Raw genomic sequence first — 25,917 nt, 5'->3', positions numbered from 1 at the left:
CTTCCCACTTGGTATTTGTCTTGAGTCTTGTTAACATCATCTTTTCCACCCTTGGAGATACATTGAACTTTACTCCGGTAATGAAGTGCAGTTTTGTGAGGTTCCTTTATTTGTGGAGGAGTGAGACCCGTCACGTGAGCGGGCCGGACCACCTGACCCCGCCTGCCTCCTCAGGGTGTTGGTTCTTGTCTTACAACTAACGGGCCTTACATCGTGGAGACCTTTTCATATCGTGCATCATCGACTCATCGCGCACAATGGCTGGACTGGATTTCCGACGCTCTTGTCAAAAGTGGTCAACGAAGGATTGGATGGGTCAGCACTTGCAGGGGTCTGCGCTGCCGTCTGTCAGATACATCAGCCCTCGGCCTTCCACGCTGTGAGATCTTACTTTCTAGGATCATTGTTTCTCGTTGGGTCCTACTACATTGGGCTCACATCGTCGATCCGTTCGCAGCGCGCAGATTGCGGAATGATCACTCAGGAGGACTGTCATACCTTCACTGAAATTTCGCACTGTAACATCTGACTCGCATAAAAGTCTACAACTCCTGGCTATAATCATCTTGCAATCTTGCTATGGACGAGTCGTTGTCGACTTCGGCGCCAGATGTGTCGCCGTATACACCTATCGATCAGCCAAGCGAAGAGATTCGACTGCTCACACTGGAGGCAGGTGCGTTCGATGACGAACTGGTAATCAATTTGCGCATGAAGCGGTTGGACAAAAAACGGCCAGCGTACGAAGCCCTATCGTATGTTTGGGGAAAGGAAGTATCTCCGCATCGAGCAGTGCTCAATGGTAGATACGTTACCATTGGTCGTAATCTGGATTGTGCTCTCCGTCACTTGCGTCAGATCAACACAGAACTATTTCCCGGGGAGACATTTTTGTTCTGGGTCGACGCGTTATGCATCAACCAGGCTGATTTTGTCGAAAGGGCCAAGCAAGTCCAACTCATGGACAAGATCTATGCATCTGCGAAAGACGTATCAATATGGTTAGGACCTGAGCGTCAGGATGATTTGTTCCTTTTGAACAGCATCGGGAGACAAAGGGTCCCACAAGAAATTGACGATGTCCTTGTACTTCTCAAAGCACTCAAACGACTCTGTCGCCGGCCATGGTTTGGTCGACTCTGGATAGCTCAAGAATTAGCGCTATCCGATAATCCGAAGCTTCTTCTTGGGCATCGATTCATACGCTGGCACCGATTCTTCCGCTTTGTCGACAAAATCTTCTACAAAGCGGACCTGGTCGTAGAGGGATATTCTGTCGAATGGCCATATCAAGCATGCTTCTATTTCACAAATGCCGCATCGCGAGTCATGAGACTCCATCTTATTAAAAACAATGCACGCGGTACTCTTACGGAACAGCTTGGAGAGACTTCACCACTCCTGGCATCTGATCCCCGTGATAAGGTTTTTGGGCTTCTCAGCATCTGTCGCTTCTCGTCTCACCGAGAGACTATCAAAGCTGACTACACGAAGACAGTCTCAGAGGTGTTTGCTGAAGCTACATTCAGCATGTTGCAAGAAGGCAAACGTCCCGGATATGCTTGGTTCCAGCTGCAGCCTGTCCTCCAACGTGGTGTCGCGCCTGCGAAACTCCCTACCAGGGCTCCTGATTTACCAACGTGGGCGCTCGATTTTACCATCGGATGTCAGTACTCTAATTGCCGGAAAGACCTGCAGTACATATGTAAACCATCTATACTCATACCGTCACGTTGGAGGTACTTCATTGATGGAACAAAAGTTTCGAAGCTACCACCCCCCTTCAAGAGGTCTTCTGATCCAGCCGAGCTCTCAACTTTTGGAAAGTTCATAGGCACTATCTACCAGACGACGGGCGACTTGTTCGATTCGAAGGGTTTCGATACCCTCTCGCCAGTCGTACTCAATGTTGCTTTCCACGATATCATCAAGCCCCGCAACATCTCAGCGAGATCGTTTTTACAAGCGTTAGTCATTGATCGCGATCTCCCTACCGAAAACTATGCTGAATTTGAGGATCTTCTTTCCGTGCAATTACACAAGCATGACGCCCCGCTCTGGCCTACCTGGCCAGCTACCTACACGCTCAACCAGTATCTTGTTCACAAAGACCAGGTCGTCTTCGTCACGGCAGAGAAACATGTTGGAATGGCGTACCACCCAGAGTTTGGAGACGGGATTCGCCCAGGCGATATTGTCGTTGGGCTGTTTGGGATCAACTACCCTGTCATCCTCCGAGCAGTCGAACAGGGACATGGGGGAAGGCCCTTGTATAACATGATTAATACGGCACATGTAGCGCACCATAAGTGGGGCCATGATTTCGTGGAAAATGCGCCTCCTAAGGCGAGGTGGCGGGACTTTAGGGAGTTTGGACTGGAAGAGTACACTATTATATGACAGGTTCGTTTTCCCGCTCAGACGGAGGTTGTCGAGATATGTGGGAATGCCGAACGAGCGCTTTACTTCCAAGCAACGAAAATGATACCCTGGTCTGTCGTTCAGTCCTGACAAGAGAATGCTACTTATACGACAACAGTTAGGCTTAATGCTTCTCTTGCAACAACCGGAGATCGGTTACATGAGGTGACATCTCATCTTTGTTGCTCCTTGTGGTAAGGAGTGTGCGATTGCTAGCCACTCAGAACGAATTCGCAGTCAGGCTCAAGCAGCAAAAGTAAGACAAGTTGAGGGGTATCTCAATTAAAGTTATATCAATCTGAGCGATCGTCTGAAAGACAACTACAGATCACACGATCCTCCCCATATGTCGTAGCGCTAGTGTGCCTTGCATCCACATGCCAAAAACACACACCCGCGTTTTCGAGAGTTCTCAGCAAATCTAGATCTTCTCGACCTCAAGGATGTTGCCGCGGGCATCGGTGGCAACCTTCTTCTTGGCGAGCGACGCCTTGCGGGGGTTGGGGCTGTTGAAGATATCATCGATTTCCTGCTCGTCGTTAGTACTGAAATCTGCCAGCTGTGGAGAGTGGATGGAACTTACCTCGAGCGTCCTCTTCTTGGTCTCTGGAATGAACACGTAGACAACCGCGGCCTGAATGGGGCACCAGATGGCGAAGACAATGTACAGCTTCCATCTGATGTTCTTGAGCGCGATGGGGTACGCGAACTGGTTGATCATCATGGCGACGGTGAGAGACAAGTTGGAGAAAGCCATGCCCTTGGCGCGGATCTCGAAAGACAGGACCTCGACGGGGTACAGAGCCTGGAGGGGCGTGATACCGAAGGCGTAGATGGCGTTGAAGATGAAGATGAAGGCGATGAAGGCGTTGCTAGCAGCGTCGGCATGGGTCTTCTCCTGCATGGCAACGGCGATAATGGCTGCGGCCCAGATGAAACTGATGCTGCCAAAGGTACCGATCATCATGGGACGACGACCAAGCCTGTCAACAAAGAAGGCACCGGTGACAGCCTATTGCCGGTTAGTGTTGGTTTCTCGCACTGTGGGACTGAATACTTACGAAGGTCAGTTGCATGCAAGACTTGCCCAAGTTGATGTTCATCTTCTTCAGCTGCTCGGTGACACCAGCGGATTCCAGCACACCATCGAGGAAGTAGTCGACCGCACCGTTGCCGGCCCACTGACTGAAGACAGTAACGCAGACGTTGCAAGCAAGACGGTAGCGGGAAGCGCGGTGCTTGAATAGCGCACTGTAGTCCCACCAGCGCTTATCGGCACCATCCAAGTTCAGGTACTCCTCGTACTCGTTGATCTGCATGTTGACCCAGACGCTGTCCTCCTTTCCGAGACCATGGTACTTGGCGAGGACCTTCTTAGCTTCGGCGTGTTTGCCGCGAGCGTAGAGCCAGCGGGGAGACTCAGGAAGGAACCAAGCGAGGATAAGAACCATCGCGGGGAAGAGGATCTGCATCCAGACGGGGACGATCCAGCTCATGTTGCCGGAAAGGCCGACGGAGCCACGAGTGACACCGGCGGCGAGAAGAGAACCAACGAACCTGTAATCGAGTCAGATGTTTTCTGTAGAGAAACAAGCGGCTGTTTCACTTACCAGAAAGTGTTGTAGAGACCAGTGATGATACCGCGGTGAGCTGGGTGAGCGGTTTCGATGACGTGAAGGGGTCCGGCAGTAGTAAGAATCGGCACACCGAAACCAAGCAACAGACGACCACCCATGAACTGGCCAACAGCGCTGCCACCGGGCTTTGTGGTGGCCTGGATGATAACACCTGCGGCGGCAATAGCACCACCGATCATCATTCCATATCTGCGGCCCCAGGTATCGCAAGCAGGTCCGATGAAAGGAAGAGCGCAGACACCGCCAATCTGGTACATGGAAGTAACGATACCAGCCCAAGCACCGGTACTCTCGACTCCGTAGTACTCCTTGAAAGTGGAGTTTGTGAGGAGGGAGTTGAACATGGATCCGTCGAAACCGTTGCAAGTGGAGCACATGAAGCCGACCAAAGCACAGACGTAGAGGACAAACGCGTGCCAGGTGACGAGGGAAACGGGCTCCTTGGCCAGTGCCTCTAGGAGTGCTTCGGATCCAGTAATGACCTTGACTTCAGCAATGCCGCTCTTGAGGTCCTACATGACTGTCAGCTTGATGTAATGAGGCCTTGATACTAGGCTACCTACGCCATTCTCTGAGTTGGTCTGGTGGATAACCTCGTTGGTATATTCCTTGTTGTCAGCCATTGTAGCGGTGTTGCTTGGGGTGAGAGCAGCTGCTGATGGATGCAAGATGTGCGACTTCGACGAGCTATAAAACATCTGCGACTACTACAGGCTCTTGGTCTACAGGGTAGGGGCCCCGGCCTTTGGGCCCGCAATATCCGGGTAAACGCTCCATCTCAAAGCTGCTGTATCGGAGGTTGGTTCTAGATACCGTGCCCTGGTAGGATGGGGACCGGAGAACACCACTCCGCTGCCGCATTGGGTAAGGCGCGACTGGGCGCTACAGCAGCCTCAACCGTTCGAGTGGACACGCCGCTCCATTGCAGGGTAACGAAAACGCGGGGACAAGCGACTCAACTCCGCAACGCCTTCTCGATAAGGACTGTGACCTGTACAAGCATGATCGTGCAAGCGCCACGACACATGAGCCCCAATCGGTCTTGCAGATACAACGATACCCTAACGAAATCGTGCGGGGACCGCCCCATGGAGAGCCGGCCTCTTCTAACCACTAGAACGGGGTCGAGCGGGCCGTGTCAATTTTGACAAGGTTGGAACAGTCCAATTAGGGTCGCGTTCTTTTCGCGACAGTGCTGGCTAGCCGTTCTTGCATACCTATGTTCGGCAACATGTATCACGCAGGTCAGCAGCCCGACGATCAAGTGTTATTCAGAGCTGGTCTGGCCTTCAAAGCAAAGACTTGCGAACGGGTGACAACTGCGCTGCTCACTTGTTTGTATAGGTGGAACGACATCTGAGAATAGGTGAGAGTTTCATCGTACATTCGGGGTGGAGCGAATTATCCGCGAATGGTTTTGGAGGTCCGCACTAGCGCTGCGATGCAATGCAAGGGCGAAAACAAACGCCATGCGGGGTTAGACCGCGCTTCAATGGTCGGCTCGGACTCTGACATATGCAGCAAAATAGGATGGGGAAATCTGACAACCTTCCATGTGCTTGAGTGGAACTTAGCATAAGGAAGACGGGTAGCGAAAGCGTGACTGCCGAACCTCGCACATTGAGATGCGCGGGCGCTAGATTCCACACCCTCGAATGGGCAAACGCATCGTATGTTTCATGTGTCTCGATCACGGAATTCGACACTTTGTCAACCGCGTGCGACGGGAGTGGGCACATGGCATGACATGCATGTGTCATTGTCGATTCTGCTCACTCCGCTTCGTTCTAGTCGGTGTTGTGTGGCGGATTCTCGACAAATATTCATTGATCTTTTTCGTATCATCACCCGTCTGCTGACGGGGTGACGGGCCGTGGTCTAGCCACGCGCTGTATGCCTTATTTTGTGGTCGGTCCTGTGAGTGCATACACAACATTATCGAGACGGGTCCTCTAAAATGCGTCCCGGGAAGAGAATTCTCGCCAACACAAGCTTTACCAAGCCACGTTCCTACTTACAGGCTCTGCCAGGCGAGGACGGGAGCATCTCCTGGAGTCAGCCGCCTCGCTGCAGGTTTTGTTGTTCATTTCGGATCAGCCACCCGTCTGGCAGCCTTAACAACTGAAGTAGTCCCGGAGACCTAATTCTTGCCACAGACGGAAAGGTAAGATCGACTACGCCTTCACCTCACCAAAACATATCAAATACTCCAGTGCGAGTTGGACCTTTCGCCTCCTGACTCTACTAGCAAGTGTGATCTGCTACCTAAGCTGACAATACAATGAAAGACAGCGTGTGGAGAAGTCCACATGACGAGATACATCCACAGCTGACTGGTCAGAATGCATAGGTAGCGGGCGCTTTCTCGATCTGTGACACCGAAAATCGACCGCACTCCAACCACAGTCTTCACCGCCTCCACCAATCGTTTGTCGGCTGTATCGCTGGCAACACACCGTTTCCGTCAACCAATCCCATAGGAAGGCGACCCGTCATGCATTGGGTGTCAATACCTTCAGATATTGACTTCCAGTACGACACTATTCGAAACGCACATCTGCAGATACTATTTGTCTCAGTTTTGATGCTCGCCCTTCGTTAAAATGAGCTCTATGGTTGTAGCAACCTTCTCTTTGTCAGAAGGCAAGAATGTCCACCACACTAGAGGGTACATGGATCATTCCCACTGTTATACTCTGTGTGACACGCAGGTCTTTCCAAGCCTTCTTATTGGAATAAGTGAGTGTTGCAATAGAGTGATTGAGCATAGTCACTAGCAGTTTGGACACCCTGCAACTTGCTCACCACAGTACAGTAGCTGATTGATTCGAGCCCGGACGCATATATATGGAACCGAGCCTTTTGATCTTCCTCAGACAACTCTCCAGCTTGCGTCTCTCCTTCGAGAAAGTTCCCTGCAGCTTTGAAAAGACAATCCTATTGCGGCCGAGATTAGGTCTTCGGAATCTCCACTGCGCAAACAACGTCCAACCCAAAGGCGTTTGGGAACACGTCTCTCCAGATAAACTTTCGCCTCCATAAGCCAAAAATCGCTCAACATCGGTGCGTGCAGCAATCAGTACCTGCCATACTTACCCGGACAAAGAACCAGACGCTATCTTGTGACACATATCGCACTCAGACTCATATGATCATGTCCCTTCCTTAACTAGTTTGGATAAGCAATGTCTGTTTCACTGGAGTCAAGAAAAAATTACGAGAATGATACGCAAGAAACATTCGCTATCATATTGATTTGTTGGTAGATATGTCTGGCTGCTCTGTGTAGGCCACAACGAGTCGCGCCTAATTGATCCTTCCAGGACATGACAACATCCCAGTAATGCTTGGAATGACACCCCATGGAAAATGGAGATACCGTACGTTCTAGTCCTGCCATAACTTCACCAGCACCTTTAGAACAGCAAGTTGACTCCATCCGTTCTATAGTTACGCCGCCTCCACAACCGAAAAGCGTTCGCATTCAAAGTCAACGCCTGCCGTTCGAGAGCCTCCAAGTCCTCCTCGATCGCATCAGACACGTCTGCACGACCCAATAAATTCGCTTCAAGCCACTCCGTACGCTTCGCTACGATAGATGCTTTCAATGATGGTGGAAGCGGTAGTCCAGACCTTGATTGATTTCTCGGTGTCGGAGGATTGATATCTGCGGCACGCTGACGAAGGTTTCTCCGCGGAATGTTGAAGTTTGGCAAGGATCGTTTGCGAGTTTGGTCCGTCTGTGTGGCTTTGCTTTGCCCACTGATTTTACGACGTGTTCGGGTTCGCATGCTTGTAGTTGGATAATCTGAATGCGCTGGGTGGCTTACTGGAACGTGGACCTTCAGGTGGACGAGCAGCGACATTTGGGGAGCACGAAAGTAGATTGGAAACTTTATTGACAGGACAGTTGCAGGTACTTTTAGTACAAAACAGTTGCAGACAAAGAGATCTGGGTCGGCATTGTTAAGAGTAAATCCACCTTGTCATCTGCTTTGTTCGAAGAAAACACGCATACGCGATTGGCAAACATCTACCCATCAGCAAGCGCACAAGAACATTTCATGCATGGAATAGCATCTGCTACGTTTGTATAGTCGTTGGCGATGTGTGCAAACCCAGGAAATCATGCGATGGACTGAATAATGTAGATATATACCATGACAACAATGAACAAGTCATTCTATTGGTCAATTCTGTTCTATCATCCTATAGGACATCAAATAAAAATGTAGCCAGTCATAGGCCTTTGACACATTTCTGTTCCATGGGTGAGGAGAGTCTGCACATTCTTACAAGCACCGATACATAGGCGTAGGGGACTCCAAAGATGCTCCACCAAGAAAGACTTTGGTGTCAACTGTAAAGGATTCCTGACTGATTTGTGTGATAAAGGACGGATCATGAACATCACATTGGTAATAATGTATTAGGCACGATCCATCGCCTGCCACCGCTTCCCTACAGGAACTTGATTGATACTCTTCACCTCCTTGTGAACACGAGCTTTCACCAACAAGTTCGGCCCTCTTCTCCAAGAGAGGTTCGGACCCTTTTCACTCACCTTCAAAACCTCTTCTCTTTTCACACCACTCGCCACCAATATTCTCTTATAATCGCTGTTCCGCATCTCAGACCCTGCAATAGAGATACTACTTCCCGTCAACTTGTACACAATGATTGGCAAGCGCAAGCGCAGCGACTCGCGATCCGACACACCCAATGCAGAAACCATTGATTTTACTGCGTTCCCCCAGAAACGACAAAAGAAACACGACCTATCCACCGAACCCATATACACCATCGCGCAAGTCCTCGCGTTCAAGACTGAAGTTAGGAAAATCAGAGACTGGACTAGTTCAACCATCGCCCAAAAGCACATCCAAATAATCTACTGGTCCGACGTCGAAGGCTTGAGCAAAGCTGAGTGTTGCAAACGGTATCCAAATAGAAACGGCAACCCCAGCTCGTTAACGACTATCTTCCAAGTGTACAACAAGTGGGCGCCACAATTCTATGCCGAGAAGGGCGTTGCGTATGTACCACTGAGCAAGCGTACTGCAGCTCGTGGGGCAGTCGAGCGTCCTCCAATGCAGAGGAAAAAGCGCGCCCGAACAACCAAAAGTTCAGACATAGACCTCGAATTGGAAAAGGCTTTTGCAACACTCCCCAAGTACGCACTATCAGCGTCAACGCTGACTGAAACGTCTGCAGCATGCTCGTGTCCAGCATCGCCTTCCGACCTCTCCGCCTATTCCCGAATCAATAACGTAGTACAATTCCTCAGCAAGCCCGACATCGACACCGACACTCTCCCCTCAGGCCCTCCCATCCCCCTCGCAACCCTGCTCAAACACTGCACTGCCCTGCGCGCACCACTCCTCGCAAACCCACTGATTGACGCTATCTACCACGGCCCCGAAGTCAGCGCAGACACCGTCTGCCGCTTCGCCGCATGCATCTCCCCCACGCTGTGTTCGCGCCTACCGCCCACGGTAACGACGCCCTACGGCGTGTTCGAGCAAGCCTGGAACACCTCCGAGCTAGAAGACCTTTACGTCTTCGCCGGGAGCGTGGGCGCGTGGGGCGTGTGCGATCTAGTGCTCGACCGGTGGAGCGAAGAGCTCCGGCGGCCGGAGGCGCGGCAGGTGCTGAACGAGTGGGGTGACGTTGAGGCGTTCGATGTGCTTGGATTCGGTCCTGAGTTCATGAGTTTCTTGCAGGCGAACGATGGGAAGGGGTTTGCGTTCTTTGGGAGTGTGCTTGTGGGTGCTGGACAGGAGGGGTGGGATAGGATGGGGGCTGTGGGGTTGGCGGGTTGGTGCCGGGAGACCAAGGAGGCGCTTGTGGAGATGGTGAGGGAGGGAAGGGTGGTTGATTTGCGGAACGCATCGCGGGACGCGGTTTGTAAAGCTTTTCACCACCGGGGTTGGGTCACGGCAGCGCCTACACGTCCGACACACGATCAGCGGCCGTCCTGTTTCAACGTGGACGAGAACGTGCTGCAGCTCACCATCCCAGACTTCCCCGCCGTCCCCTCACAGGACATCAGCGACGACCTCACAGACTTCATAACATGCAAGACCGACCGCCTTCGCCAACACAGGAACGATTACCTTCTCAATCGTATGCAATACACAAATCCCAAATTCAACGCCATCCACAATACGCCAGAGATCTGTGCTGAGAAGCTTCGACTGGTCCGAGAGAAACTGACACTTTTCGAGGACGAGGGTATCGAACTGAGTGATGAAGAGGCAGCGAGAGCCCTGGTCCGGTTGAGCGTTCTGAGCGTGGGAGAGGAAGGGGAGGATGAGTGCAAATACGAGAGACTGTGAGAGTGAAGAAGTTTTGCATTGTATGCGCCTTAGGAACTCGATTGCCGCAAACAAATGGTTAATGACAGAAAGATGGGCAAGCGGCTCATGAAGGCTCTAACGGAGCTCAGCTCGGTTTGCCCTATCGGACGCGTGTTTGTTGCCAGCTTTATTAAAAATGTCGAACTTTGGTATCTACTCACTACAATACAATGCTTACAGCAACAGACACCAACATGTGTTCTGCAACCGTAACTTAGTCTTGCTCTCTTCTCGGCACGTTTTTCCATGCCACTGTCTACAGTTCTTTCTTCAAAAAGTGCTCTGGTCTATGATCGGTCTCGTAGTCCACATGTACGTACGCCCTCTCAACATCAGGCAGGCTCTCAAGCTTAATCTGTAGTTCCTCGGCAATATCGTGTGTTGCGCGCAGCGAGCTCTCAGGATCCATAACCACGTCGACTTCGACAATGAGGCGAGGGCCAGAGTGGTAGGCGCGCACAGTGTCAATCTGGCGGATTGCAGGAGAGTGTGTCATGGCTGTGAACACGAGTCAGAGTTGGATGTCAAGTCAAGAGCACTGAAGACTTACAGATGTAGGTGATGTGCTGGAGCATGTTCGTGTCTGCCGTGACACCAATCAAGAGCTGGAACTCGCTGTACGCCGTCCGACTCCACAGGAAGATAATCAGAACAGAGAGAAGCATAGCACCCATGGGGTCAATCCACCACTTCAGCTTCGCGCCGCCCACGCTGGTCAAGATACCAAAGCCGTTGATGAACAAATCGTTCCTGTGGTCTTCCCACAAGATACGAACCTGACTGTATTTGTTGCGGATTGCCCAGCAGTACAAGAACAGACTAAATTTTGTCGCGAAAGCGATCGCAACCGCGATCACAGAGGGCAAGAAGAAGTCGTTTGTGTCACCGCCGGTGTGCTCGGCAATGGTGCGAATAGCCTCAACAATAATAACAACGGAAACGGTGATCATGAGCGCGCAGAAAGAGAGGTTGCCGGCGGTCTCGATGCGTGCTTTCCCCGAAGGAAATTTGCGCGCGTCGACGCGCGACACGGCGCGGGCGCACATGATCAGCGTCAAGTTGGACAGCGGGTCGAAGAGCGAGTCGGCCATAGTCGTGAAGAGCGAAAGCGACTTGGAGCTGATAGCTGCGTAGAGCTGCAACACCGCGAGGATGACGTTGGCCACGAACGATCCGATGACAGCAATCTTGTACTTGAGGTGGTTCGCGTCGCCCTCCTCCTTTGCGGCACGTCGATGGTCGTCAACAGGCTTAAGGAGCCGTTCAATATTCTCGTTCTGCGCCTCGTAGAACTCCTCCAACTTTTTGGCATTGCGAGCCTTCAGGTTCAAGCTTATAGGACCACAACCGTCGCGCTTGCGCGAGCTGTTCGCTCGGATTTGGGCGAGCTCATTCTCAGGCTTGATCGCCGAGGCGAGTTGATATGGATCGTTGTCGGGCGTGTATTGAGGAAGCGACTGCGATTCGACGTCGCTGGAGCTGTCAGCACGGCTCAGCACATGGCTGGGACGTGCGACTGGGTCATGCTCGTGGGTGGACGCGGTTTCGACGGCTGTGCTGTTGCCATTAAACTTGTGAAGAGCACTTTCAGATACGTTGGCTTGTGCCGAACTGGGGGCGGCGTGAAAGTGGGGGCTTGCTGTACGTTCCACGCGATCGGGGTGTTTGTGGAAAGGATGTGGTTTCATCGAGATAGCATGGTGGAGATCTGGTTCCGACGACATGGCGACGTTTGACGCTGTAAGCCACTCAGGGTGCTTGAAACGAGATGTGAAGGAGGAACAGCTTCAAGGGAGGATGCTGTTTTCCAGATGAAGGAGGGGCAGGCAAGAAAAGAAACAGGTGCATCGCTGGCATGTACAGTAATAAGATCGACGCCGTCCGACCCAAGAGATCACCACGTGGGGAAGATCATGGCAGGGAAAGTGTAAGCGCGCGGACTGTACGCCGCGTCGCCGCGCCGCCACTTCCAAGGAACGCGCGTGTCTGATCGCAGTGAGTAGCGCCAGGTTACAAAGGATTTGGCCGACGCCTCGTAAGCTTTGTCTGGCAAGTGTAAAGTGCCTCGGCGCATACACAGTACTTGAAGACGCAGGCAAATAGGGCCACTATCGATGAGCTATGCAACCCGGTGCGCTCCTCGGTATGATCCTTTGCATGTTGATGATGCAGCTGCTTCAAGCATTACAAGCGGTCTCATCTGCTTCTGTCCTGGTGACATTGCGACACTCTCTTTCCAGAATCGCTCCTGCCACCATCCGGTCAGCACCACGGAGCCAAGCCCGCACCTGCATAATTAGCGCCATCTGATAATTCATCTTGGCGCCGCTCATCATCTCCCAGATCGAATATTCGCTTGGGTCTCAAGGTAACGTAATTATTTCATTATGTGTGCACGTAGTGGCAGTGACGTTCGAAAACGTTATTTGGATTAAACACCACTACAAGGGGATAGCCTGCCGAACCAAGCTGGTATGAACGCCGTGCGAATGAACCTGATCAATGAATTGGGATATCTACTCTCCTGACGAGCAGTCTACTGCTTCGTCTTACAAGACTTGTGGTGCTACATGACATTTGCGGAGATGTGCGAGGCGTGACGATGTGAAGGCGAAGGCGAAGGTGAGGGCGTATGGTGTCGTGATTCTGTGCCGGGGATTGGGGCGGGGATCGAACTCGCGGGGGATCGGATGGGGTTGTGTCTATGGACCGCGATAGCGGGCGAGAAAAAACGCGGCGTGGCGTTGTCTGACCAACGATCTCAGCCCAAGAAGTCGGCTCTACAAGGCACGAGGGTGGTGACGGTAATCTCATCGCCGAGCCAACGCTCCAAAGACTGTACCGGATAAACCTGGGGTGGCTCGGTATAATATCAGTGGCTAGAGTCAACTCGTGATCATGGACATCCATGCGTTTGGAGAAGGGGGTCAAACCCAGCCCTACAAGCCTAGCCAAAAGCTCAATGAGTGATCATCTAGCAATGCGACTCAGCCCCATTTCGAGCCCGGATTTGTAGGGCATGGGAAAGGGCGTTGGGATCTCAAGCCATGACGCCTGTGTTGCCGCCTGTTGCAGGGTGGTCAGACAGAGAACGGATAGAACATTGCGGGATGTGTCGGAGATGACCACATGTGATGAAGTGCGATGTACCATCAGGGTTCAAGGACGTGTTATAACATACCAACTTGACGCTTGATCTGTTCGCGAGCCCATCGAGCGGTATCACGTGTGCGCCCGCTGAAGTCCTGGTTTGCGCGAGTCTCCCTTGCCATAGCAGTAAGGAAATCATGTCGGAAGTAATCTCGGATCTCGCCGTTCTGGAAAGCATCTGCAAGGTCACTGTGGACAGTCAGTCACAGTCTGTGAATGTGTGGGATATTCATCCACTTACCCAACGACACCACACGCGGATCTGAGAAGGGCCTCAGTCCTGTTGGGGTCTGATTGAATCGTGCGCAGCAGGTCGAAGATAGAGTCAAGGAAGGGAATAAGAAGGTTATTCTTGTTGCTCGCCTTCATTGCGTTAATGGCACCGTCCCATGAGTCAAGAATGCCTTCCCTCAACGACGTGATGTAATCAATCATCTCGTAGTTGTTCTCAGTGGTCAACGTGACTTGACCAGCTTGCTGAAGGACTTGAGCAACGACAGTCAAGTAGGTCTCGAAAGCACCATGAATGGCATGGGCAATGTCGCCGAAGCATTGCAGGATAGCAGGCTTGAGCTGATTGCCAAGCGCCGGGCTCTGTTGACAGTCGTTAGCAAAGGCGCAATTCAGACTAGGTTCAGTATGGCTTACTCGGAGGTTGTTCAGCAGAGAGTTCATGAAAGCATCACAGTACGGCTGAACCTTGTCGCCTAGCGAGCGTGTGATGTCAGAAACGAGTCCGATAGCGACGGAACACAGAGCAGGCTCCTCCTGGTTGTTCAAGGCGTTGTACAAGTAAGGAGAAAATGCGTCCATGTACTTCTGGAAATCATCATCAAGCGCAGTGGCGATCGATGCAATCGCAGCAAAGACTGTGTCAGGAACGCTTGACTTCGGGGGAAGAGACGACAGAGTTCCAAGCAGAATCTGCATAACGCGGTCTGCCTGAGGCCTGATATCGCCTTCCAGACGCTGGACGATCGACATGACAACACTGGCTAAGCTGGTCTGCATCTCCTCGAGGGTCAGCTTGTCTTCGACGCTGACGACCTGTGACTGGAGGTTGATCGACTTTTCCAAACGCTCAAGAATAACGTTGGAAAGCTCGTTGACCAGGGGAACACTATCAGTGGCAGCGTTTGTCACGAAAGAGTTGAGCACCTCATATGCTGCAGTCCTCAGCTGGTTGTCGGCGTCAGCCCTTTCAGTGACCTGCAAAAGGTGCTGTACGCTCTGGGCAAAGTGAGCGGAGAGGGGGTTGCTCTGGCATCCGGGTTCTCCAGCAAACCTATCTGCAAGGTTCATGAGAGACCAACAGCAAGAGGCAGCCATCTTGGGGTTACTAGACAGACCATTGAAAAGCGCCCCGATCAGGGGAGGCAGGTGCTGCTGTGCATCGAGAGCGCCCGGCACAGCCTCGCAAATGCGTCCCAAAGCATAGGCTGCCGAATCCTTAACGTGGATGTTCTGGTCGTCCATCATGCCAATGAGAGTGGGCAAGGCTTGCTTAACGATGGGATCCAAGACATGTTCCTCGGGTCCTTCCATGATTGCACCAAAGGCGGAAACGGATGCATCTCTGTAGTGCCAATCTTCCGAGCGGATGTGCTTCTCAATGAAAGCAAGGACCGGGGGCATAACAGCACTGCCGACGCACTGCGCCCACAGCTGCAGACACTGGTAAGCAGCACGTGACACGTTGTACTCGTTGTCATCAGCATCCTCGTCCTGCTTGGCCAGAAGCTCAAGGAGAACTGGGACAACCTCTTGTGTGGCAACACGGGCGAAATTGAAGTATTCACGCATCTCGGTGGAACCCTCGGCCTGAGCTTGCGTGTTGTCGTCTTCGATCGCAATTTCTTCCTCGCACACTGTGCACCAGAATTCAACGGCGAGCTTGGCAACGTCCTCTTCATCACTCTTCATGCCCTGGATGGTGAGACCAAACAGAGCCTTCTCCATGTAGAAGCGCATCTTGTCGTAGTAAAGACCCATGATGCGGTTGAGGCATCCATACGATCCTTGCTGGATGCGTGTGTCGTCCGCCTGTGTAGCCTCACAGATGACCTGCATGATGTAGTTGCGCTCGCCCTCGTTCTCGAAGTTCGATCGCACAAATTCGATCGAGTCGCTGAGAGCTTGGATAGCCGCGATTCGGACATCGCCGTTAGTCTCCTCCTTGCGGGCACCCTGCACGACAGCGGTCAGGATTGCATTGGAGTGGTGTGCCAGCGCCTCCCGAAGGTCGACGTCGTCGGTGTCGCAGATGTACCCGATGGTGGTCAGCGAGGCCTGCTTCTGGCTATCGTTGCCCTGGCCGACGTTCTCGACGAGGGTTTGCATGAGCTCTGGCCATTGATTGCGGGGTATTTCGATTGCGGCGATGGAGGCAATAAGCTGGGCGACGGTGGTACCGACTTGCTTGTTCGGGGTCGTCAGCGTGCGGAGAGCCAGCTGCTTAACCTCCTGCTTGATCTGCGGGTTCAGGGCGATCCACCGTTCCTGCACCTGACGTAATCTGGCGTATTCGCGGGCTGTGAACGCGTTCTTCAGTGCCAGGGCGGCAGCTGTTCGAATGTGTGCTTGAGCGGCTTCATCCGCAAGCTGCCCACCGAGGATCTGGAGGTATTGGGACTATCGAGAGACACAGTCGTTAGTGGCTATGTTTGAGTGAGAGCGCATGCAGCCTTCTCGCTGCGTGGGGCACTTACGAAGTCAGAGTCGGCGGCCTGGGACAGCTGCTGCTCGGCGTTCTGGCGAGTCGTCGCATCTTTTTGGCTGTTAGTAGGCCTTACAAGGCCTGCGTGCAGCACGCGAAAGGCGACATACCCGGAGACAATGTCCCCTCCAACACCTGGTTGATATCCATGATTGCAGGAGGGTGCTTCAAGGACTCAAAGAGGGGTATCGAGCGGCGAGACAACTAAAAGAGCCGCAGTGGCGGTAGGTGTGCGAGGTGGTGCGGCGAATAGGGTAAGGCCTGCAAAAGTTGCGGTGGGCGCTCGTGTAGAGAGGGAATTTGTGAAGCGAAAGAGGTCGAGGTTGCCAGGCCGATCTATTCACGTGTTTGGCTGCGCGGTAGTTTTCGTTCTGACGGATTGTGCCCCACTACGGCGCCGGTCGACGAGGCAAAGGAGTAATTAGAAGCTAGTGCGAGCGAAAACAACAAACAAAGCCGGCGAGCGTTGTGAAATGTGAAAGACAGAAACTTCTGGAAAGTTTGCATCCTAGGCGCAGACAGGCACCTGCGCTCATCAGTCTGTCCGGAAGGCAGCGCCAACGCCCGATGGCCGCCCGGCAACCACATTGGTTCGCTTGGGCGCCTTCTCCAGGTCTGCGTTTCCCCGCGGCTGCCTTGACCCTGCGCCGGACGGTCCCTCTCAGGACGAGGCAGTCGGACGAGGGTTCGAGCGATCTGCTGCATTGCTCGCGCCTGCGTCAGTTCAGACTGAAGTCGCCGTTTTGCTGGCTAGACATTGTCGTCTGATGCCCCTGATCCACAGCGTTGGACGCGTGGCGTGGCTGCCGCAATGCCAACCATGGTTCTGTGATTGGGCAATAAGCGCCTCGCATCATCACCATTGTCCAACCCTGAAAGATTCGAAGTTTATACGCAGAAAGGAAACTCGGTGGTATCAATGAAAAATGAACATGTGAATGCTATAGGAGAACCCGTAGGCGTATGTACAATTAACGACACGCGACAACGCCAGCTATGCAAATACGCTTAGCTTTCAATCCGTGCTGCTGGCGACTGCCAAGACAGTAACGTTGGATGACTTACGCTGTCTAAGATACTCATGTCCTGCCTCGTCGAGGATCGTTGGCCTCTTCCTTCCTCCAGTCGCGCATTTCCTTTGTGCCCAAGCTCCCCAAACCTCCTTCGCCTCTCCTCTCCCAGCCGCCTAGTCTGACAACTAACCCTGTGGCGTTGTCTGCACCTTCGCTGCCAGACGACGTCTCAACCGCAAAGCTGGTGAGGTCTCGGGCGGCCTGATCAGGAGTCTTCGCTTCCTTCACGATATCAACGATCTCTTGATCAGACAGATGGCCACAGACACCGTCAGAGCACAGTACCATAAAGGAGTACTCGGCGGGTGAGAGCTCAACCCGACGAATTTCAGGCTCGGCAGACACGCCAATGCGCTTTGATGACATGTCGCCGAACGCTCTGGTGTTGGCCAAACCAGAGATGCGCTCTTCACCGAATGAATCGGTCACAAAAGCGGCGGCGAATCGGCGCAGACGTGTCGCTTCTTCGGGGAGTGATGGGTGATGGTTGGAAGTGAGCGGCACAGCAAGTCCAGTCGCAGTATTGCAGAGCAGGATTCTCGTGTCGCCAACATGTGCAGTGAGTAGCGAAGAAGGCGATGATGGGTGCCAGAACGGCGAGGGCGTGGGAGTAGAGATCAGAGCGACGCTGCATGTGCTGCCACCTTTGAAGCGGTTTGTACCGCCGATATTCTGGCCTGCGCGTGAGGGTTTGCCGAGGATGTCGTCGTCGTTGATAGCCTTATCTGCACGAACAGGATCTTCCTCCTTCTTGCCTACTTGCGCAGCTACAAAGTCGTAGTCGGCTTTGAGGAAGGCGTACTCTAGTACTGTCTCGATTCCCACTCCCTCGATGGTCTCGTCAGATATCCTAGAGCTTGACGAATGGTGCTTCGTGACAGCGTCCTTCTCATGAGGGTGTCCTCTGCCGCCAGCCGCCATGGAAAAATGCTCGGGCTTGAAACGACGAAAATAGCCTCCGACGAGCTCTTTCCAGTTCTTCACAAGCTCTCGCTCCATCTCTTCAGCCTTACGTATGCTGTCCGACTGTGGTATTGGTGGATCGCCGGGTATAGACCCATCTCGTTGCTTGCCAGGCAGATCACGTCGATCTCTGCCGTTGGGCGGCTGCATCTTCTCTATGCCGGGCGGCGTGTGTGTCTGGATAGCCTCCAGGCTCTCCTCGTCTTTTTTCTGTCGGCTTTTTGGAGCAGTGGCTGGATCCTGCATGCTGCCAGGGAGCGAGGGACCAGCCCGGTTCAAGCTACTCTGCAGCTCAAATTGCTGCGACGCCTTCTCGAGGTAATCGTGCAATTGCTCCTGCAAAAAGCCAGAGCAAATGGCACCACCATGTCCATCGAATACGCCAAAGTAGAAGACTTGCGGGTCTCCACTGGCGCTGTCGGCCGGTGTGACCTCGTTCGCAGCCCCGCCCTTCCTCGTGAGGGACATGGGGCGCCGTTTGGCGAATGCAGGCACCTCAATGGTGCCAGCTTGGAAGGCATCTTCGTTGTATGGCCGCGAGCCTCGCGACAACGAGACGCCGAAATGGTGCTTTGCGCTCTTCAGCGGTATTCGCACCACTGTCATGTCGCGGTTCGCGCCCACGACAGCAGCCGGTGAGCGACTGTCTCCTTTCGATTCATGGGGAGTGCTCTTGTCGCGCGGGAGCTTGTGGCTGAATCGAGGCCCTGAGTCTGGGTGCAGCGAGGACGAGGGGATGTGGGTGACGAAGTACTCGTGGAAGCAGCGTCTAGAGAGGCAGACGTGGGCGGGCGGGCCTATCGTGGCGGGGATGCGTGGGGCGCGATTGCACGCGAGGCAGGCGATGGGAGGCCTTCCAGTGGCTGTAGAAAGGCGGACTGACGGTTTCCACATGCTGTCCCTGGCGGCAAAGGACGCATTGTGTGTAGTAAAGGCAATTATGTCATGGTAGGGGATGGGGCTTGGGGCTGACCTGGCTGAGCTGCGGCCAGTCGTTCCGGGTCCCTGAAGAAGCCCCACAACTTCGGATCCTGCACTCGCCTCCGCCAGACGTGCACGTAGCAATCTCAGACCACAACTTCCGGCCGTTGTCTTCCCGACGCACAGATGCTGGATGGAACAGTCGCAGATCGTAAACATTAACATATCTTCTAAGTAGGCAAATGAGTGCCAGCCTACATAACCGGGGTATATACCAAAACGCCCTCCGCAACAGACATTATATGTTCATTATACGCAGCCTCGTCCCTACATTCGAGTCGCCTCGAACGCCTAGATGTACCGCCTTCCCTGAGGCTGCGGCATGGGACTCCCTCTCCCGTTGACCATCTGCACGTTGATCACCTTCTGTACGCTCGCCTGGCCCATTGTCACCGTCGGGCTCCAAGGATCTTCACCCCTCCGACCATCATATACATTCTCCCTGCCCCACTTATCATCCTTGCTTGTTCTCATTTCACCGTTATCGTTACCGTTGACATAGCTCTTGTTTGTCGTAACGGTCGTCAGTGCGATGACGCTGTCGGTGTCAGAGTCCCTTGGTCTGGACGACTTCGATGTGTGAGATGACCCTGGGAAAGAAGCTTTGCGGTCCTTGTATGAAGACACACGTTCCTGTGTGTCTGAAGCAATCTTGCGAATGAGTGGGCGTAACACGGCGATGGAAGCAGCGATGATGCCAGTCCCAGGTTCGGCGGTAGCCCAAATCGTGGCTTTGACTGCATTGGCTGTAACGTGTCAGTACACCCATATCGCAACAGAGAGTGATAAAGACAACATACGGTGAAGAACAGGACTACGTGTGAATAGAAGGCCTTTGAGATACACCATACGAAGGATGCTCGATACACTTCCAATAGCGCCTAGGCCCATGACGATACTGACGCTGATCTTAGATCGGCGATCGATATCACTGTCAAGAAGGATGGCGATGGGGATGAGAACGAACGTCCAGTCCGCTATAACATTGATAACACCGTAAATATAGCCAGTGGCCAGGATCAAAGCGGATGGAAGGCATTTCTCGGAACCGGCAAGGCTATCCGCCAATTTGAGAGGATCTCCGCACACGAAGATAGTAATGAAGGTATAAAATAGGCCATACGTCGCACTGACTCCGAGAATGGTGTGGAAAATGACGGTCTGCCAGCGCTTGGTGAGGACACGGAGGAAGAAGAGTCCCAGAGAGATCTTCAGTAGTGTAGTCGTAAGTATGTAAAAGACCTCACTCAATTGAACAAACTGTTTCAGTTAGTGGCATGTAAAGCAAATTTCTCTCTTGGGCGGCGTACGACTAGGCTTCGGTAGCGAGCTTCTGCGGTAAAGAGCATGCCTTGGCTACTTCGCATGATAATCGTCAAGATGAAGGCGCAATATGTAGTGAATAGAAGCTACTTAGGTCAGTTTAAGCATCTCAAAAGCGTCTATAGGCTTACCAAAGTAGCGACCATAGCCACATCGTCCCAGCCTGGGGACTTTGTGATGCGAAATCGAACCCATAGTCGGAGCCCTACAGCCAGCCATGCTGAGATGACAAGCGAGATGGACGTGGCAAAGATTATATTGCCGAGAGTAATTAGTTCTTGAATCTGAGCCTTCGAGGCCATATTGTGAATTACCACGTAGGGTGGGGACTAAACAGAGGATCGGACGGTTATGATAGAACGAGATGATGCTGGCATTAAGAGCAGGTTGCAGGGACGGGTAGGCGCCGGAGAGACGACAGCCGGCGGACGTCGTCGCACGTGTGGTAGAGGATGCTGAACTCTATTCCCAGTGTGGCAGTCTGTTCGGCAGTGCCTATTGGCCAGGCTGTTCTTCAGTAACCCAGGTGGTTGCGCATGGACAACCCAGACGTTTAATGTCTAACGACACAACTAAAGTGGGCTATACTCCGGCATGCCGCCCTTGAGAACCCTGAGTTACGTGACAGTCCCAGTGCCATGAGATCGCTCAAACAACCTTCCGGAAATACGCTGTCTACCAGCGAGTGGGAAGGCAGGTTGCGTTGTCATGTCTCATGCAGAACAATACAGCGTGTGGAGCTGTCCAGTAGCAGTGCTGAGCTTTAATCTAGGCTAAAAGGCAGTGACATTCCTCGAAGCATACGATGGCATGCTTCTTTTTGAACATTGCAGTCGGACACTCACAACCCGATGAAGCCTTCGGGAAATGTGTCTTCATCGCGATGGGTTAGAGTACACTCGTGACGAGGTCTGACAAGACAACGTTTGTCAATTGACATGCGTCTCTACCCTCCAAAGCGGCACTGGAACCGTGGATGACTTGCGCATTCGAAGGCCTTCATGTTTCGCCATGGATTCGAGGTGTCGTACCTAGACGTTTCAAGAACCCGCGAAGAAGCCCTGGCCTCAAACGGGGCCCACTAATTCTTGACACACGTTTGGTCGATCTTGAAGTCGGAGGATCCGACAAATAGTGTGACTGAGGCGTAAACTGCAGTTCAAACATGATACATGTTCTAGGCGTGATGATGGTGTGGATTCGACCTAAGACAGACTAGCGCATTGCTTAGTCACTAGTGTTGTCGGCAATTTTTCTTTCCTACGACCCGGGCAGCTCACAACGTCCTTCATCAACAACCACCGTTGAACCAGAACAAAGCACAGCAGATCTGCTACGCACACAGCTGCATCAAAGTCGAGCAGCTCAATTGCAGGTGTATCGCTGCACTTTTATGGTCACTGTCAATGCGTTTCTGCAATCAACTAACCTAGTATTTTACTTCTCGCTGAGGATTTGAACACGGGCATTTTGCGACTGGCAAACACATAAGGTAAGCCCAACTTTTACTCTCATCCCCCATCTCCTGATGAAAAGCAACAAATCTATATATCACAGACCTGTTCCAAATACATTATGTGGACAACGATTGTAACATCTCCTGACTCCTACTCTTTACGGACATTCATACGATCTCGCTCCTCAAAATGCACACACTGACGTACGTGTCCCAGATTTTCAGCTCTCGATCGTCGCATGTATCGCACCTTCACTGCGATGCATCACGATGCTCAAGTCTGTAGTTTAAGATCGGTATTGGCACCACAATGCATTATTCAAATTCTCAACAAAGGCAGCACCTCTAGGTGCTGCTTGTCCTTTGAACCCTCTTTATGACCTTTGCCCAACCTCGACCTCGAGACGTAGTGCACGTCGCCTCTTTGTTCGGATCTATTTCGGGCAGGGCGCCCTAGTGATGAAAGAGCGTTGTCTGTCCGCAGATATGTATTTCGCACATTGCGTCCCTGTTTGTGAATTGTCAGAAAGGTTTCCAAATCTACACCCGTCCCCGGACAGCAGCCGACTAATCAGAGAATCCTACAACACCCTGTGCAACAGATTCACCTGTTCCGCGTAAGCAACTGCTCACCAAGTACACATTCGTTGCAAAAATCACAATGTCTGATCAGGGTGCTGGCCGGTCCACATCTCGACGCAACAGCACTGTCTCTCTGGGCTTAGTGGGTGTCCCACATGTGGTAGAGCCAATACAGACTGTGGACGAATTCATTTTCGACTTCGATCCCGCCGTCGCTGGACTAGACACTGATTTCAACGCACGTATTGATGCCTTATGTGCAGCTGGCCTGCCTGATGGACAGGCGCTACAAGAACTGCAGACCACATCGGACTCTACCCTAAACACAGGTTTAGAGCCATCCGGATCATTTGAACCATATGATCTGACGGATTACAGCTCATTTCCTGAGCAGCAAAGTTTCATGTACCCTGAGCCCCAGGACTACTTCATGGCTCACGAAGCACCATATTTCAGCAGCGGCTATGGTTCCCTAGATCCAACGTTGGACTTCTACAACACTATGGGCCTAACTGCGATACCTGGAAATAACACGTTCATTGAGGATGAAAATAGTCAAGCTGCGTTACAACCTTATGAGCAGACAGATTACATCCCCGGCGACAATAGCTCATGCAACAACACATCAGTACAATTCGCAACCTATCCCCCCGAGGAGCTACAGGTAGCCACGACGAACTCAGTCTTTTCAGCTGAACCGATTCCATCGCCAGTCGGCAAACCTGACACGCAATATGAAACAGACTCGGGCTCCGACGACGAGTATCGCAACACTAAAGTGAAGACGACGAAGGCAACGAAGGCATCCAAGCGAGCGACTCAAAAGAAAAGGGATTCTGTAAGCTCTGCTAGCACTTCCGCAACTCCCGCTGAACCTGCAAAATATCTACCCGGAGAGAAGCCAAAGAAGGTTGACACCAAGCCTTGGATCCGCACCAACGCCAACACAGAAGGAGACACACGTACCTCAAAGATTAATAACTGGAAAAATAAGTACGGGTATAAGCCATTGCCGCTCGGCACGTGGAGCTTCGGCAAGCACACATTTACGTACACACAATATGAGAATGTTGACTTTCTTACCGAGGCGCCCATGTCTACCCGCAAGATCAGCGATTACATATTCAAATATCCGAGCGACGATGATAAACGCCTTATTCTTTGGATTCAAAAGATGCCTGCTGACCAGGGGCGACGCTATGGCTCAAAACAGCATTCAAAGTGCGCCTTCAGAGACTGTCCCATGCAGCGGTATGTTGAGGGCACCATCAGCACCGGTGAGTATCGCGTCGCCTTTGATGAGAAGCACCACACATATGGGGATCGCGTAGATCCTTATGACTGTACAGCCTATGCTCATCTTTACTGCATGGAACAATTCCTGGACTTTGAGCGAGTGTGCCAAGAGGCTGACGTGCGTATTGACACACGTCTCGATATGCCACTCGAGCCCAATGGTAGAGCAGCATTCTCCATGGTCGATGTGCCTGCTCGACACGAGATAGGACGCTTCCTCAAGGCGGCTTCACAGGGCAAGCTGCGCCAATCACAGCACTGGTACAATTATCCCCTCCATGCTGACTACAAGCGTGACGAACAGAAGCCCCACGAGTGCACGCTCACCTACTTGGCGCACTGTATGTATGAGGCCCATCAGGACGACTCACATAAGAGGCAGGCCGCGCTCCGTCGTGTGACTGTTTCGCAGCGACGAGTCCATCTGGGTGACTTGGAGATGAGCGTGGCTGATAAGCGCATCATGCTCGACGTTTATGGCGGTAAGAAAAAGGCTCGAAATGCTAAGCTTGAAGACCACTATGACGAGCGCATTCTTTACCACATCACCCGGGCCGAACAGGAAGCCAAAGCTTTCCTAGAGGGCAAGCGCCGCAAGAAGACATCTGCGAAAAAGAGCAAGAAGCGCAAGATTGGTGAGGGCGATGACACTGATGAAGAGGAGGAATTCACTTGCTCCACTCAATCGCGCGGGACGCGAACGACTCGACAGAAGAAGCAGCGAGTCAACTACGCAGAGTCGCCAGTCATGCAGCAGTATGCGCAGGCATCATACGCGCAGCCCCGGCCTGTTCAGCCGGCCTCAACCCTCGAGCAACAAGTTCAGCATCTTCAGACCCACGTTGCGACAAACTTCAGTCCCCCCCCAAAGCCAGCACCGACCCAACCCCCCATCGATCCCATGCTCGCGCTCGATTTCCCCTTTAGCCCCTATACCGTCCCTGCAACCCCCAAGTTCGACATCTCGGACTTCCCTACCTGCGAAGATGACCTGCCCAGCGACAATCTCGAGAAGGTACTGGCCCTCGAGCGACGACAGTCGTTTGCAGCAGAGCTCGGCCCGACAAGTATCCTGAAGAGCCCTGCATATGCACGCACGCCTCGATCAGTGACATTTGCGCGACGAGTGGGCTTTGAGGCTCAGCCAGTGAGTGCCAGCAAGGTTTACCGTGTGGATGACCCGCCGACCTACATGTCTGGGCGGCGGAGTGCGCGGCTGGCTAAGAAATAGAAAGACGACTGGTCGTCTTGATGAACTTGTTCGTTTAATTGTAGCGTTTTATTCCTGTAGCGTTTCGGTTTTGTAGCGTTGTTGAATTCATAGAGTGGTTGACATTGCACGATGGAATTCGAAGTAATGATGATGTAAAATTTTGAGCTTCAGCAGCTGTCTGCGATACTCTGTGATCCTCGCGGAAACTTGATCATGCAAGCCACAACGTCTGTACACTCGCAGTTCTCCATTTTACTCCACACTTCGACTAGATTGTTTTCCAGCCTAAGTAGTGAAGAACGTGGCGACATGCTTACAGATGCTCACACGAGAAGAGAGGTCGGCAATATACTCGGTTGGTGCCGAGGTAGGGACCAAGAAAGTCTCCACTTCCCTGCAGAAATGCGCTGTCACCGCATGTTGTATAGAGTATCGTCTGTACAGTACAGATCCAGATCTGCCAGTTCCTCAGGGTCTGAAGGGTCACAGGCCGAGCTATGTTTCACCGCCTTGTTTCGGATGTCTGCAGAACTGGCCCTCACGACGATCTTAGACGCTCGGGGAGACTGTTCTCGATGCCGTGGGGCCACTGTTCTACCCTGACCGACAGAACGGCGTGTGTGAGTTGTTCGAAGGAGCGCAGCAGTAGACCCAGGTACTAGCTGTGGCTGGGATGGTTTGTCAAAATTGGCGGCAGCTAACAACGCTAGTGTGCCCGTTTGGGTTACCCTGAGCAACGCCTGTTTA

General features: G+C 52.6%; 8 protein-coding genes across 8 annotated transcripts; 3 read left to right on the top strand and 5 right to left on the bottom strand.

The window, feature by feature from the left end:
* The first annotated feature begins 184 nt into the window (after window positions 1–184).
* Window positions 185–2,684, top strand: C7974DRAFT_26663 (heterokaryon incompatibility protein-domain-containing protein). Its single transcript, XM_046137525.1, has one exon. It carries the CDS (start codon window positions 580–582, stop codon window positions 2,398–2,400), a length of 1,821 nt encoding a protein of 606 aa, XP_046003463.1. The 5' UTR covers window positions 185–579; the 3' UTR covers window positions 2,401–2,684.
* Window positions 2,685–2,842: 158 nt separating this feature from the next.
* C7974DRAFT_430419 (general substrate transporter) lies at window positions 2,843–4,681 on the bottom strand (the record flags this gene model as incomplete). Its single annotated transcript, XM_046144699.1, has 5 exons — window positions 2,843–2,950; window positions 3,005–3,433; window positions 3,483–3,978; window positions 4,032–4,570; window positions 4,622–4,681. The coding sequence occupies 5 exons, from the start codon at window positions 4,679–4,681 to the stop codon at window positions 2,843–2,845; spliced, it is 1,632 nt and encodes a 543-aa protein (XP_046003462.1).
* Window positions 4,682–8,615: 3,934 nt separating this feature from the next.
* On the top strand, window positions 8,616–10,534 carry C7974DRAFT_440254 (uncharacterized protein). The gene has a single exon (XM_046145313.1). It carries the CDS (start codon window positions 8,735–8,737, stop codon window positions 10,394–10,396), a length of 1,662 nt encoding a protein of 553 aa, XP_046003461.1. The 5' UTR covers window positions 8,616–8,734; the 3' UTR covers window positions 10,397–10,534.
* Window positions 10,185–12,417, bottom strand: C7974DRAFT_384140 (cation efflux family-domain-containing protein). Its single transcript, XM_046140821.1, has 2 exons — window positions 10,968–12,417; window positions 10,185–10,915 (listed from the first exon to the last, which is right to left on the bottom strand). The coding sequence occupies exons 1-2, from the start codon at window positions 12,139–12,141 to the stop codon at window positions 10,674–10,676; spliced, it is 1,416 nt and encodes a 471-aa protein (XP_046003460.1). The 5' UTR covers window positions 12,142–12,417; the 3' UTR covers window positions 10,185–10,673.
* A 1,040-nt stretch (window positions 12,418–13,457) lies between these two features.
* Window positions 13,458–16,526, bottom strand: C7974DRAFT_26557 (armadillo-type protein). Its single transcript, XM_046137524.1, has 5 exons — window positions 16,394–16,526; window positions 16,276–16,334; window positions 14,216–16,198; window positions 13,809–14,161; window positions 13,458–13,756 (listed from the first exon to the last, which is right to left on the bottom strand). Exons 1-5 carry the CDS (start codon window positions 16,431–16,433, stop codon window positions 13,588–13,590), a joined length of 2,604 nt encoding a protein of 867 aa, XP_046003459.1. The 5' UTR covers window positions 16,434–16,526; the 3' UTR covers window positions 13,458–13,587.
* Window positions 16,527–17,197: 671 nt separating this feature from the next.
* Window positions 17,198–19,289, bottom strand: C7974DRAFT_384137 (protein phosphatase-like protein 2c). The gene has a single exon (XM_046140820.1). The coding sequence runs from the start codon at window positions 19,211–19,213 to the stop codon at window positions 17,363–17,365; it is 1,851 nt and encodes a 616-aa protein (XP_046003458.1). The 5' UTR covers window positions 19,214–19,289; the 3' UTR covers window positions 17,198–17,362.
* Window positions 19,290–19,307: 18 nt separating this feature from the next.
* C7974DRAFT_26543 (uncharacterized protein) lies at window positions 19,308–21,283 on the bottom strand. The gene is made up of 4 exons (XM_046137523.1): window positions 20,755–21,283; window positions 20,611–20,709; window positions 20,101–20,560; window positions 19,308–20,046 (listed from the first exon to the last, which is right to left on the bottom strand). The coding sequence occupies exons 1-4, from the start codon at window positions 20,923–20,925 to the stop codon at window positions 19,592–19,594; spliced, it is 1,185 nt and encodes a 394-aa protein (XP_046003457.1). The 5' UTR covers window positions 20,926–21,283; the 3' UTR covers window positions 19,308–19,591.
* Window positions 21,284–22,411: 1,128 nt separating this feature from the next.
* C7974DRAFT_26531 (uncharacterized protein) lies at window positions 22,412–25,286 on the top strand. Its single transcript, XM_046137522.1, has one exon. The coding sequence runs from the start codon at window positions 22,741–22,743 to the stop codon at window positions 25,186–25,188; it is 2,448 nt and encodes an 815-aa protein (XP_046003456.1). The 5' UTR covers window positions 22,412–22,740; the 3' UTR covers window positions 25,189–25,286.
* Window positions 25,287–25,917: the final 631 nt, after the last annotated feature.

The sequence above is a fragment of the Boeremia exigua genome, assembly GCF_020726555.1.
Source record: "Boeremia exigua strain MPI-SDFR-AT-0100 chromosome Unknown C7974scaffold_1, whole genome shotgun sequence".
NCBI classification, from domain to species: Eukaryota; Fungi; Ascomycota; class Dothideomycetes; order Pleosporales; family Didymellaceae; genus Boeremia; species Boeremia exigua.
This window is presented reverse-complemented; position numbering and strand designations above follow the sequence as displayed.